Source organism: Eublepharis macularius, chromosome 2 (assembly GCF_028583425.1).
Source record: "Eublepharis macularius isolate TG4126 chromosome 2, MPM_Emac_v1.0, whole genome shotgun sequence".
NCBI lineage: Eukaryota > Metazoa > Chordata > Lepidosauria > Squamata > Eublepharidae > Eublepharis > Eublepharis macularius.
The window spans coordinates 164,689,595-164,703,487 of NC_072791.1; the positions used below are offsets into that span (position 1 = coordinate 164,689,595).

The 13,893-nt window shown below is 41.3% G+C and overlaps 1 protein-coding gene across 1 annotated transcript in view; it reads left to right on the top strand.

The window, feature by feature from the left end:
• The window catches only part of SLC15A2 (solute carrier family 15 member 2), a 77,745-nt gene that overhangs the window by 35,509 nt on the left and 28,343 nt on the right, over nucleotides 1-13,893 (top strand). Inside the window, exons 9-15 of the mRNA XM_054973012.1 lie at nucleotides 805-891; nucleotides 2,924-3,013; nucleotides 3,907-3,951; nucleotides 6,791-6,823; nucleotides 8,048-8,136; nucleotides 9,800-9,881; nucleotides 11,579-11,704. Coding sequence (XP_054828987.1) covers nucleotides 805-891; nucleotides 2,924-3,013; nucleotides 3,907-3,951; nucleotides 6,791-6,823; nucleotides 8,048-8,136; nucleotides 9,800-9,881; nucleotides 11,579-11,704 — 552 coding nt within the window. The remainder of the gene's footprint in view (nucleotides 1-804; nucleotides 892-2,923; nucleotides 3,014-3,906; nucleotides 3,952-6,790; nucleotides 6,824-8,047; nucleotides 8,137-9,799; nucleotides 9,882-11,578; nucleotides 11,705-13,893) is intronic.

Below are 13,893 nucleotides of genomic sequence, written 5' to 3' on the forward strand. Positions count from 1 at the left end.
TAAAATTACACTGTAGAAATATATGGAGCAGCTTTATATCACGTTCTGTGTATCATGATTGTCAACAAGTTTAACAATGTCATCCTAAGCAGAGTTACACCCTTCTAAGTCCAATGGCATCAGGATGTAGAAGAATGTAATTCTGTTTAGAACTGCACTGTAAGATTGTCATTTTTTCTACAGAAAAAAAGACCGATACTCCTAGTCAATGTTTTGAAATTTGTTTAGCTGTAGGCTTAATATGAGGCCTCATATGTGCAAAGCATCCTTAAGGATGGATTCAAACATACTTCAATTAAATCCAATTGCCCCCATATGCCCCCTGCTCTTCCCACCTATCTACTCATTTCACGCATGGAGCTTGATACAAAACAATCTGGTAGGATCAAGCTCCATTTCACTATGATGTCCAAATGCAGGCCCCTTGGTAAATTGGAGTTTGTTTACTATACACAATCTGGAATTCTAAACCTTATTTCAACCCATGTTTAGAATTCTTGCTCATGTGAAGTTGCAGTTGGTTATTATGACATCTGCATGCTGCCTTTGCCATGTACCTTTCTCAAATTGCCAGGCTTTGTGCTATGGAAAGTCCTTTATGTCCTGTGAAGTTCATCCACTGAATATGTGAAAGGAATGAAATTTGGTTCGAGGCATGAGCATAGAAACAAGGAAAAGCAATCAGATCTTTTAAGTAATGATGGAAGGGGGGGTTGGTAGAGGACCAAAAGTAGCCAATCTGAAGTAACAACGTTGGATAAGTTAACTCTCAAATGTCTCTGAATTCCTCCCTTTCTCTTGTAGTTTGCTCTTACAAACCGCATAAAGAATCGCTCTCAGCAGATTCCCAAGAGGGAGCATTGGCTAGACTGGGCATCAGAAAAATACTCAGTAAGTCAATATTTGGAGTATGTTAATATATACAGATTTATACAGATGTTGGCTATCAGTGTAATCAAGGTGGAAGTATGTTTTGCTTTGTCTGTCTTAGCAAAGCCACTGTCTAACAATATGTATGCCAATGTTAATTCATGGATGCTCAGGGATTAATCTTATATTAAATTGATAGACTGTATGACAAACGGTTTGTTCCAACAATTTAGATCAAGATTAGTAAGACAGACATATCCAAAATGCATTTTTAAAACAAGTCTGAGGCCTATTTTATATATTATGTAGCTGCTAACCTAAGTTTGCTACCATATGTACTCTTGTCGGGATGCTACAGCTAGAGATGGGCACGATCCAAAAAAAATACCGATTAAGCCGTTCGTGGATCTGGGCCGCTGCCGAACCCAGGCCACCGATTCTAACCGATCAAGTCCCATTTTTGATCCGGAATTGGGAAGGCCAAAGCGGGAGGGCGCCCCGCTGTTTCCAGCAATATAGGAACAGTGGTTGGTGGCAGCGGCTGCCAGGCCCGGCAGGCAGGGGGAGGCGGCGATGAGCTGCCTCCCTTCAGGGAGGGAGGGGACATTCACACACACACACACACACACTTAGAGTAGAGGGGGGGAGTTTTTAACCCGGCAACAAGCCGCCTCCCCTCAGGGAGGGGACATTCCCAGGGCCAGATCTACAGTTGCCAGCACCCAGGGCAACTGTAGTCAGGCTCTTGCGCACGCGCATGTGCTCCTGGGTTGCCCCCCCCGCCCACGCAGCAAGCCAGCTGTTCCGGTGCGCTGCAGAGCTGGCGGCAGCGCGAGTGGCTTGGCAGCTGCCTGCGCCATTCACCTGCCCCTCAAGACAAGGGGTGGCTGGCTTGCCTGCACGCCCCTTGTCCTGGGGAAAGACGAACGTTGTGGGCAGCCTCCCAGGCTGCCTTTTGCCTTTCCCCAGGGCAAGGGGCGGTCGGCTTGCCCACACGCCCCTTGTCCTGGGGAAAGACGAACGGTGCAGGCAGCCTCCCAGCCACCCGCCCTGCCGTTTGCCTTTCCCCAGGACAAGGGGTGGCTGGCTTGCCCACGCACCCCTTGTCCTGGGGAAAGACAAACGGCGCGGGCGGCCTCCCAGCCACCCGCACTGCCTTTTGCCTTTCCCCAGGACAAGGGGCGGCTGGCTTGCCCACGCACCCCTTGTCCTGGGGAAAGACAAACGGCGCGGGCGGCCTCCCAGCCACCTGCACTGCCTTTTGCCTTTCCCCAGGACAAGGGGTGGCTGGCTTGCCCACACGCCCCTTGTCCTGGGGAAAGACGAATGGCATGGGCGGCCTCCCAGCCTCCCACGCTGCCTTTTGCCTTTCCTTTGTGCCCATGGCTTCAGAACACCCCCTTCCCCCTCCCTCCCCTGGGTTGCTGCTCCATGGTTGGAAGGAAGCCTGCTAATCAAGGAAAGCTGGGCTTCCATTCGTGTTTCAAGGGCGACAGAAGGAGGGCAAACACAGCTCATTCCCCTGGCTCTGTTGCCCGGGGAGTAAATTACTGGCGCAAAAGTGTCTGCAATTCCAAACAGAAATTGATACATCCGATCAAGTCCCGAACAAGCAAACCCCCGACTGCTGGATCGGTTGCCGTGGACGGAACTGATTAGCTGAGTCACGATGGTGCAAACGCCAAAATCGGGGTTTTTTTGAAATCGTAATTCAGGTCGTGCCCATGTCTAGCTACAGCCAGTCCCAGCTCTGTGAAGGAGATACCTGCATGACAGACAAGTTTGCAAACACATTTTTGTTGCATTCTTATTTACATTTAACATTTTACATTGTAGGGGGTGACATGCTGAACTCCTGGCAGTTGCCTAAACATGCCAGTCCCTGAGCTTAGCCTGCCTTTCCCAATGTAAAGTAACTCAAGGAAGTAGCCCAAAATACGTTTGAATTCAATGTTGTCATGAAATTGAAAACCAAGAGATGTTTGTGTGTAAAGGGCTTTATCCTGCACAGTTATTTCTGTTTCTCATATTTGTCTTTGATTTCTCTTTACAGAACCAACTGATCACTGAAGTGAAAATGGTGACACGAGTCTTGTTTCTCTTTATCCCACTGCCAATGTTCTGGGCTCTGTTTGATCAACAGGTATTTGCTTCTTAGTTCTCAGTAGTTCATTGCTGACTTTCCCAGGTAGTGTATACTTGGAAATATGTGCATATGTGACCAGGTCCTGAGAGTTTGATTAGACTTTAGCCCATGTTTGGGGATTGATTTACTCTCGTCTCAGTCCCATTGGAGTAAATCAATAGCCACTCCTGTAATACCTCAGAATAGTGATCTCCTCAGGATATTCAGAAGGCTTCCACTAAGGCTTGAAATTACATTTTACCTGGGAAATCCCTGTTCAGATCTTCCAGCATTTCATTTAACATTAAAAGGCAGCCATGGATTGAATGGATGAGATATGGATTATAACTTTGGCAACAATACTGCTCCAGTATTGTTGGCTTTAACTATTTGTATGTTGTAGTTGTATGTTTCAGCTGTTTATATTCTGAGAGCCCTCATAGTGAAGTGATTAGAGAGTCATACTAGGATCAGGGGCGGGGGGCAGGTTTGACTCCAAACTCTGCCATAGAAGCTCACTGGGTGATTTTAGGCCAACCACACACTCTCAGTCTAACGTACTTCACAAGGTTATTGTGGAGATAACATGGAGGAGAGAGAAATAATGTAAGCCGCTTTGGATCCCCATCGGGAAGAAATGTGGGGTATAAATGAAATAAATACATGTTTATTGTACAATATTGTCATAGTCACTTCATAGTAGATTTTTTTTCGTTTTTATCTGTCTTCAGCAGTTTTAAGAAATGGCTGGATAAAAATTTAAATGAGATATAGATCTATCAGGAGAAAGAAAAGAAAGAAGAAATGGATTGGAATGGGAGAAAAGAATCTTCAGACATAGCTAGTATGATTTATTATTTCTCATGCCTTTTGTAAACTATAGTATTTATGATGGTTTATTATTTCCCTAGGGTTCTAGATGGACACTCCAAGCCACTAAAATGAATGCTGATTTTGTAAGTGCATAAGATTATTCAAGATATTTCTCATTTTACATCAATGTTTTAAATGGTGGGCTTGCGGTATAATAAAGGGTCACATTTCAATTGATTTATAAATAAGTAGGCCATTAAAGAGTCAATAATTGTGATCATAAAGACTAGGAAGCATAATTTGAGGAAGTGAGAGCCCTAAATATATGCTGATGCCTTGAACTGAGTCATATGTTTTGTCTGTCTTGCCCAGTATCATCCATTTGGACAATGGCAGCATTCCAGGGTGTTTGATAGAGACATTTCCCAACACTGTTACCTGAGATGCTTTAAATGGGAAAGGGCAGGGACTGAACCTGCAAGCAAAGCATGCCCTCCATCACTGATCTATGGTGTCTCCCATTATACTATGCACAACAGAAACTGATAAGGGTTTGGATCCATCCAGCTTTTCTGCTAGTGAAAAAGGAAGGAGGGAGGTCCCTTTAACCTCCCCCCCCCCAAATCCCTGTGCTGTGGATCATAGGACTTGAATGGACAAATGCCATATGTGATGGAGGCTTTAGCAAGTAGGAGAATTTTGTGAGATTAACTGAAAAGGCTATCTGAATCCAACCCAATACATATTTTGGATCAGTTGGATTCCTAGCATTCTTTAAAATAGATATATATAAATTGTATTTAAAAAGAAAAGATATAACAGCAAAAAGTGCATAAAAACCTATACAAGCACAACATTTGAAATTAAACTAATAAAAATATACGATCATAATATATAACAACACAACTTAATTGTGTAATAGCTCTCCTTCCATCTTCTTGGTTACTTATACCCAAACTTTAATATCGACTATTTTAGTTAATCATTTCCCTGTGTTTTATCTTCTTATCTTGTATCGAGTTACCTTAATTAATCTTAATTTTAGCCTAAATAGTCAAAGAAATCCTTCCATTTTCCTCAAAATTCAGCTATTGGTCTATTATGTACATAAGTAATTAATTTGGCCATTGATGCATATTCATATATCTTATCTATCCACTCTGACACATCAGGGCACATATCTGTTTTTCATCTCACTGCATATAGCACTTTTGCTGCTGTCACCATGTAACAAAAGTGGTCTCCCTGTTCTTTTATAACATTATTTGGTAGAATGTTTAATAGCATGTTTTTTGGAATTAGTTCAAACCTGCGCTTGAAAATCTTTTGCATTTCTTCATGTATCTTTATCCAATATTTTCTCGCTTTCTTACACGTCTATCACATACGATAAAATGTTGCATCCGTGCATTGATATTTCCAACACTGTCCACTATAATCCTTACTGATTCTCGCAATGTCTTTGGGAGTAGTATACCATCTAAAAACATTTTGTACCAGTTCTCTCTTAGTAACTGACAGTTTGTGAATTTAATATCTTTAGTCCATAGATTTTCCCATGGGTTCATCGGAATAGTTTCTCCCAAGTTTTTCGTTCTATCATACAGATTTTAACTTGTTCTATTTCTCTATGGTGTTGCAATAAAATTGTGTAAATTTTCCCTAATCGATGCTTCAAATTTTAATATTAATAATATTAATAATTCAAATTCTGTTTTCTCTCTTAGCCTACAGACTTCTTTAAGAGTTTGTTCTTAGAACCTTGATACTGTTTGGTGATATATCAGCCATGGAATATTTTTGCATTGAAACCATGTTTTAAGTAGTCCATTTCTTACTGTATGGTTCCCATCCAGTTTTTGAATAGATTTCAATGATTTCTTAAGCCATAAATAATTGTGGATGCCTTCTTTAGCATCCACTATCTCCAGTTTAATGTGCCTACTGTTCAGATTTATAATCCAATCTGTTAACCAAACTAGTGTGGCTGATTGGTGAGGATTCCTAGCATTCTTAAGAGTGGGCAGCTTCCAGCACTGCTGCACACTACAATGACAGCACCAGCAACTAGTAGCAGCAACAGCAGTGTGGTAGTAGTGGTCATAATATTAAGTAGTGGTTGTGGTAGATACCAGATTTGGGTTTTTTGCTATAAAGCTAAGAGATTGTCTCATAGATTCACAGATCACATCATCCTGCAAAGAAAGAAAGGGTAAAAGATTGTTTTCCCAATGGATTTTTGTTTGCCCAATCCTCATTATTTTCAGCTAAAAAGATCTGGTGGTAGGTAATGTGAAAGACTTCTACCTGGTATCCGGGAAAGCCACTGCCAGTCTGAGTAAACAATACTGGCCTTGAAGGACCAAGAGTCTGATTCACTATAAGACAGCTTCATGTGTTCACAACTGAGAATTAGCTAGGAGTAGAATTAGAGTCATATTAAGACATGCTAAGCTATGTCAAATTTTAGAGGACCAATAGCATTGTCAGAAAATACTAAAGTTGTTATTTTTAGGGCGGAGGTCTTACTTAGACACCTCTCATAATCTGAAGCCCTCAACAGTAGCTTACTTAGCTTGTACGTAAATCCAGCTCTGAGTAGAATATGAATGAAGACTTCCATTAAATATAATTACACAAGGCCATTAAATTATGGATACAGATAGGGTGAAAGATTATTTGCTTTTTTAAAAATGTATGACAGTAATCCTGCCACTGTTTAGAGATGTTAATATCTAAGAGGGTACAGTGACATTTTATGCTCTGGGATCTTGCATTCTGCTGATGGTCTGCTTCTAAAACATTGTTCTTTTTATGTCAAGGAGAATGTAGAGTCAACCATAAAAATAAACACCGAGCAACTGGGAAGTAACTTCAGCTGCTAAGATCCCCATGAGTTTTGGCTGTCTTCTTCATTGCTCTCAGCTCTGCCACAGTTGCCTTATTAGTTTGCTAACCAATTTCAATGTCATTATATTTCAGGGAAGATTTGTCCTTCAACCTGACCAGATGCAGGTAGAGCAATTACATTTAGCCTAAATATGTTTCTACTATACCTGTCCTCCTGTTGATTGCATTGATGTAGCACCAATCATTTAATTGCTTAATGATTTAAAGCTTCATATACATAATCACAGAGCGGTATCTTTGTGTCATATCAACAATCACATCATCTGTCAAAAAACAAGAGAAACTCCTGCAGAAGTGAACAGTAGTTTTAAATGGTGGCTTTGGAATGTCCTTTTCCAGTGTTTCTAAAGAATAGGCTTGTATACTAATAGCCAAGTGGCCCTGATCTAAGCATACTTAAATCTGGAAACAGGAGCCATGAACAGACAAGACATACCTTCCTACACACCTGAAAAATGCTCCAGGTTTGCAGAAAAACTGAAATCTTTTTTTAAGAGATTTTTTTTAAAAAAATCCAAGATGATAAAAGGAGCACCTGTACATTTAAGCAGACATCCTCCTTGGGAACCATAACTGTTTAGCCAGAATTCCAGGCTTGGTTTCTGTCAGTAAAAGGCAGGTGGAGGGGGCAGGGCCCTGGGCCCTTTTGGCTATGAGGAGGGACTCATCATGGCTAGGCCCGGAAGCAACCACCAGCAACCTGATACCACATGATTTGAATGGCTCACCCAGGCCTAGCTGCTTGCTACCGTTGAACAGCAGCCCCCTCCCCAAGCCAGTGTAATGTAGTGGCTAGAGTTTCAGAGCAGAATCTGGCAGACCCAGATTCAAATCCCCACTTCACTGTGGAAGCTCTCTGGGTACCTTTGGTCCAGTCACATACTCTCAGCCTAACCTGCCTGTCACGGTTGTTGTAAGGATAATGTGGAGGCAAGAAGAATGATGAAAGCTGCTTTGTTTTCCTATTATGGAGAAAGGCTGTATATAAATGAAGTAAATGAAGATTGGGGGGGCAAATAAAAAGTAAGTTGTTTAGTGGGTTTAAAGGAGAGAGGGCATAGAAAGGTAAGCATACAGAGGCTGTCAGGAAGAGGGAAAGAGGAAATACTGTGGGGAAGAGAATACAGGGAAAAGCAAAATACCGCCTGCAAGTCCTTGCAGGTTCTCCACCATGCAACTGGGTATAGGGGAGAGGCTGCAGGGGCATGGGGGACATGGTGCGGCAGAGGGGAATGAGATGGTCCCTGCATGTTCTGGTGGGTCCGCACTTGTCTTCATTGGATTTAGTTGTTATGAATTCCTAATCTCATGCATTGTTTACTTTTGCAGTTTTTAAATCCTCTCTTGATCCTTGTCTTCATCCCAATTTTTGACTTGGGGCTTTACCCTTTGATAAATCTGTGCAAATTTAATTTCACGTAAGTACCTGAACAGCCAAGGTTACATTGTTTCCATTCTTTCAGTACAAATCCATGCATGCACACACACATGGATGCACTTATGCATATTTGTGTGCACACACAAATATTCTACATGAGCTCAAAACTGGAATGTTCTACATATGTTCCAGGGGCCACATACAACTACTAATACTGTGTGCCCTGCAGCCTCTACCAGCAATTTGGTGATGCAGCAGGCATTCCTGGGCTCGATGCCCCTGTCTGGCTGCAGCACTGAGTAGGGGCCCGCTCAGCAGTGTTAGGGTATCTGGTGACAATGATGCAGTTTCACAAAAAAGTGGGCAGCAAATTTTAGGTAAGTTGCCAAGAAGCACCAATACGTCAGTCATTTTTTCTTTTAAACAACAAAAACAGGGAGCTAGGTTTTGAATAGTGAAACCAAGTGGAGTCTGAAGGGTTAAACTCTTTCCCAGCTCAGCCCCATGGCAAATTGAGGCTTCATGAGCCTGATATGTGTAATTTATTTTTTAGAATTGCATGGTATCTGTTTGAGCTATAATTATTACAGCCAAACATTTAGCAACCCAAATTCTAAAATCCACATACTTCCATGTGGTGGCCCACTTAGTTTAAGTCAAAGCCAATTATGGCCCAGGTAACTGTCTCAGTTGTACACCTCTGTTCAAAATACATGAGCCTTTTAATTGCCACATATCACTATTTTAAAGAGAGTAAGAAAAAAAGAATCTGCTGTGATTTCTGTAGCTTTTAGTTTCAAGGAAAACTGGTATTAGCTTTGGTCAGTAGAAAATAAGGCAAACCATCAAGCAGTTTGTCAATGTTTCCTAGCAGCATGAAGGCAGTGCACATGCTCAGCAACCCTCAGCAGTCTCCAGTTTTGGAGGTTATGTATGTATTTGTATTTGTATTCTGCCCTCCCTGTAAACAGGCTCAGGGTGGATTGCATCAGCTAAAACACATAATGAACAACATAACAAAAGTTCACAAATTCATAAAGGCATATTAAAATTACAGTTCACATATAAATAGTTTTAAAAGATATCAAGAGGGTGGCAGCCACAGTATAACAACTTATCTTCACTCAATTAGGGGCCTCAATCTGGGCCTCAATGTTTTCAACATACCCAGTATTTTTCTGCAAGAGTAGAGGATCTCTTACAGACTCTCATCTTACTTGCTTTTCATCCATTTAGGTCCACAGATGTCCACATACATTTATCCCACTGTAAAAATATGGGTGGTGTGCAATTTATTTCCTACATTTCTTCGGTTCTTGTAGCTCAATAACCTGAGGCAGTTTTTCTGTCCCCCACAAAAGGAGTTGAAGATGGAGCATCACTGGCGGTTTCTTCCTTCTCGCGCATTAATTAAATGCCAGGCACATTTTCCTCCTACTGCAGCTGAGTGCAAGACGGCACGAATCCTTCAAGCGCAGAAAATTATTAAATAGCATATCAATTTGAACGGTCTCAGTGCTCTCCTCATAGTAATATAACATGCAGGCTTTAAGTTAAAGGATTGCCAGATACAGCAGTATAGCTAATTGAAATGCTACCTGTTCTTGTGGCTTAATACGCACTGATCTTGGGCTCGGAGGAATGTTATGATCCATTTTAAATTACATGTATTTTGTAATTACATTACATTTATTTACTATCAGCCCCATTAAAAAGATGGCAACTGGTATGATCCTTGCGGGCCTGGCATTTGCAGCTGCAGCTGTTATAGAGCTCAAGATAGAGGTAAGCACCAAGCTGCTTCATGCAGGGAGGCAGGGAAGCGTTCTTTCTACAGATATGCAAAGTTTTCCACCAAGGGTAATTTGTCTCATCTTCTTTATGCTGCTGGTTGATGAAGGCATATCCTAAAAGGTGCCAAGATTGTAATGTTTAATAATGGAACAGAGCTGACTGTGTAGATTGGTGACAACTCTTGTAGGAAAATCTGGATCAATAATTATTGAGGATGTGCCCAAAATCTGTATTTGGGTTTGGCTCATAGAATATTAGCTTCTTGAATTCCTCGTGTTTATTTCAGCCCCTGCCAAACTCCATATGGGTGTTTTGATCTATTTGGATCTCAGTTTATTCCAAACTTGACCAGAACTGACCTAGTTGGGTCAGGTCTGAAAGCTAGAGGGAATTTCACTTTGGTTAATTACCTTTGCACAGTTAACAAACAGCATGTGTTGGCTTGGGTTTTGGTTAATTATGTTGTGAATGTATGCCCCTAATAAATGTTGGAATCCATAGAATCACAGTAAGTGTGCTGTTGGCATAATTTCTCAGCATAATTGTGCTGTTCTAACTAAGAAAACGTTGCATCAAAACCAGCTCCAAAAGATAAGGAAGTTACATTCTGGTTCTGAATGTTGCAGTCATCATAATCCTGAAACACATACCAGCATGAAGTTGTGTGAGAAGAAGCAGTGCTGAGGGCCAGTTCTTCCTTTGTGATGCTGCTGCTGCTTTATGATAGGGTCCCCTGCACAACTGCTGCATTTGAAACAAAAACACCATATAGGATGAATAGTTGTTGTTTGGAGGGTAGATACAAGATAGTACCATATGCTAAGAGAACATGCAGATGCCCATATGATAAAAATTGAAACCATTCAACATACGATTATAGAGTGTCCCATATTTAATGAGTTGAAGGCTAGCTTAATCATCCCTCTACTTAAAAATATGAAACTACCTAATATGAGAGCGCATGTGACATGGTTATTGTTGGATACAAATGATTCCGTTACTCTTTCTGAGGCAAAAATAGGGGAAATAATTAAGACACCAGAGAAATGACATTAAGTAAGGTTCTTCCCATTTTAATTTCTGCTTAAGGCAACAGCCTTATGAGCAGTACTAGATAGAATAGAATAGATAGTTGTGGTGGTTCCATCCCATATCAGCACTGTAATTAACCCTGCCATCTGCCTCATTCCCTATTGCCTTCCCATATCAAAAACTACCACTGCATTGTGGGACCCAGCCACAGAAAACTGATAATTATGGAATGGATAACTGAATGAGTCTTTCTTGCTTCCCTTTTTCTGCTGAAACCAAGTCATTGTGTCCCACAAAATGCAGTTCCTCAGTTTGGGGGGGACTCTTGAAAACAGTGAGGGGGGGTGGTATGTAGGTGTCTGAAATAGAGAAGGGAATTGGTAAAAAAAAATGTTCCCCTCATGCAAATGGAAGAAGCCTTTAGCTCCAACCCATAGCCATTATTATTTTACTGGGTGGAGACAAGTTCTATGCGTGCATGAAAATCACCTATTTTATCCAATGAGCTGTTTCATTGCCATTCACAATATCCCTCTCAGCCAGAGCTACTGTGTTCTGTAGTCACTGAATGGCAGCTGTAAAGGAGGGTGTGGGGCTGGCTGAGCACTCTGTATTATCACTGTACTATCTGCAATAAAATGCTTTCCCTTTATTAGGAAAATGCTATGCCTGATCCAGTTCCAAAAGAAAGTTACATTCAAGTTCTGAATCTGGCAGACAGTAATATTGAAGTGGCAGTTCCAGATCATGACCTATTTCAGCTATCAATTGAACCATTTCAGGTGGGTTTATTGCTTGCTTCCTAGCTGAATCAGGGCAGTGATCCCTCGGGATTAATTTAAGTCAATAGGCTTCAGGTAAATTTCTAAGAAAACCACAGCAGGAAGCCAAAGAGCCGGTGATATTTCTAATGTATTTTACTTTGCTTCCTAGTATACAGATTCTTTCCCCATAGATGGGCATTGTGCTGTGATTCCTCTGTGACAAAAGAAGCATCAGTTGTTTCATATACGTGTTCAGAAGGAAATTCGACCTTCCTCCCCCACTGCCTCTCTTGCCATATGGAGCAGCGACAGACATCGACAGGGCACTGTGCCTTTGACAGCAAAGGACCCCCAGTGCATTTCAGCAGAAAAGGCACAGATGGCTGGCTACATTTACTTATAATTAGGAAAAAAGGTTAATTCTTCTGGGATGAATATGTGCCAAAAATGGTCTCTTTATGTGATCTATGTTTCCTGCTGATATTACTTAAGCAGCATTTCAGCACTGTTTGGATTTGAAAAGAACATGCCTGAACAGAAAAAAAATCAAAAAGAAAGAGAACAATATAAAGCAAGGGACAATTATCTTAAAACCCAATATGAAAATCTCCCACTTTCATGAAATCTATGTATATTACAAGGGAACGCAAGCACGTACAATGCATCCAGTTGGCAGACAGGTGGTTTTTTCGACATGGTTTATTAACGATATTAATTCAAGGAGAGAGTGCAGCTGACACCGCATCTCCTGATCTGTCATTGTTTTCACTGTGTTTTCAGGTTTGTTTGTTTTGTTCAGGCAGAAGCTTGTATTCTGTAACAAAGAGGTCTGAGCTGAAGTCTTGAGCTGTCCTTCTTCTTGTCCTTTCCTTACCTTCTCTTTTGAACTCCTACCACTGCAGCTGTGCATGACATGAGTGGTTTTAGAGGGTGGAGCAGTGACTTTAGGGACTCGTCTGTTGAACCAGGAAGTCCTACATTCATTTAATCTCAGCAATGAAATTATTTAGGACATGTGCAGGCAAAATATAAAAATTGCATTCCAAATTGCTGCATCTCTTTTTTAATATGTGTCTCTGGCTGCAGCATACCAGGGAAACGAATGCTGGTATATACGTTTCCCCATTGGCAAACCACCTCTGAACCTCTGTTGCCTTGAAAACCCTACAGGGTCATGATAATTTGCCTGCAACTTGATAGTACTTTCCATCACCATATACATTTCCCAGCTGGGTATATGCTTGGACTTTGCAATGCCTTATTTTCTTTCCTCTTGGAGAATGATATACCCCGAAGCTGGTTGCCTGGGATAGGAGTGAGTTAAACTATTTCCTTCTTAGATGGTTGGCGGCAAGATTCTTTCTTTTCCCACATGCATTCACCTGCCCCCTTTGCTACTAATTGCTCCTGATGTTGCTGCTGTGAAAGAAATCTCACACACCCCAAGGTGGGTGCTTGAGATGGAAAGGGAACAACCTTGTCCTGTCTCAAGTATTTGGCTACAGCATGCTTCATTGCCCTACAAGTTGAAGGAGGGGGAGGGGAGGAACCTGTACAATTTACTGGCATGCTGAAACAGGTTAAAAGGACGTGCACAGAGCCAAGAGCGCAAAAGCTCTCTTCGGACTTGCCTAGTGTCATTTCCCACCCTCAGCTACAATATGGGGATAAAAATACTGACTTACCTTATAGACATTCTGTATGGCTTAATGAGATAATATATATGTGAACAGTCTGCTGTTACAGAAATACTGAGTATTGTTAATAGCTAACCTAGTGATATCCTTCAGTTCTTTTAGTAAAAACAAACCAAATCAATTCATTGGGATGTGTGCAGCATTATTCTGTAGAGCTTTTGCGAGTAGTTTGAATCTGGGCAATAAAAGGAAATGCATTCTGGCAGCTGATAATGTTCTTATATAGGTTGTTTTAATGTAGTTTTAAATGTTAATTAAATCATGGTTATTGTAATGTGGTATTTGGTAGTTACTTGCCCTGGGTCCTGATTTGTGAGGAGAAAGATGGGTTTATAAACATTTATAAATAAATAAATAGTACTGGTACGATGCAGAACATACCATGAAACCTGTAGTGTGAGAAAGGGGATGCATATGATGCATGTGATTATGAATAAGAAGAAATGCTGGGAAAATATTAACAAGATGAAACACAGCAAGGGCCTCAAAGGCACCAATAAAATCTCTGTT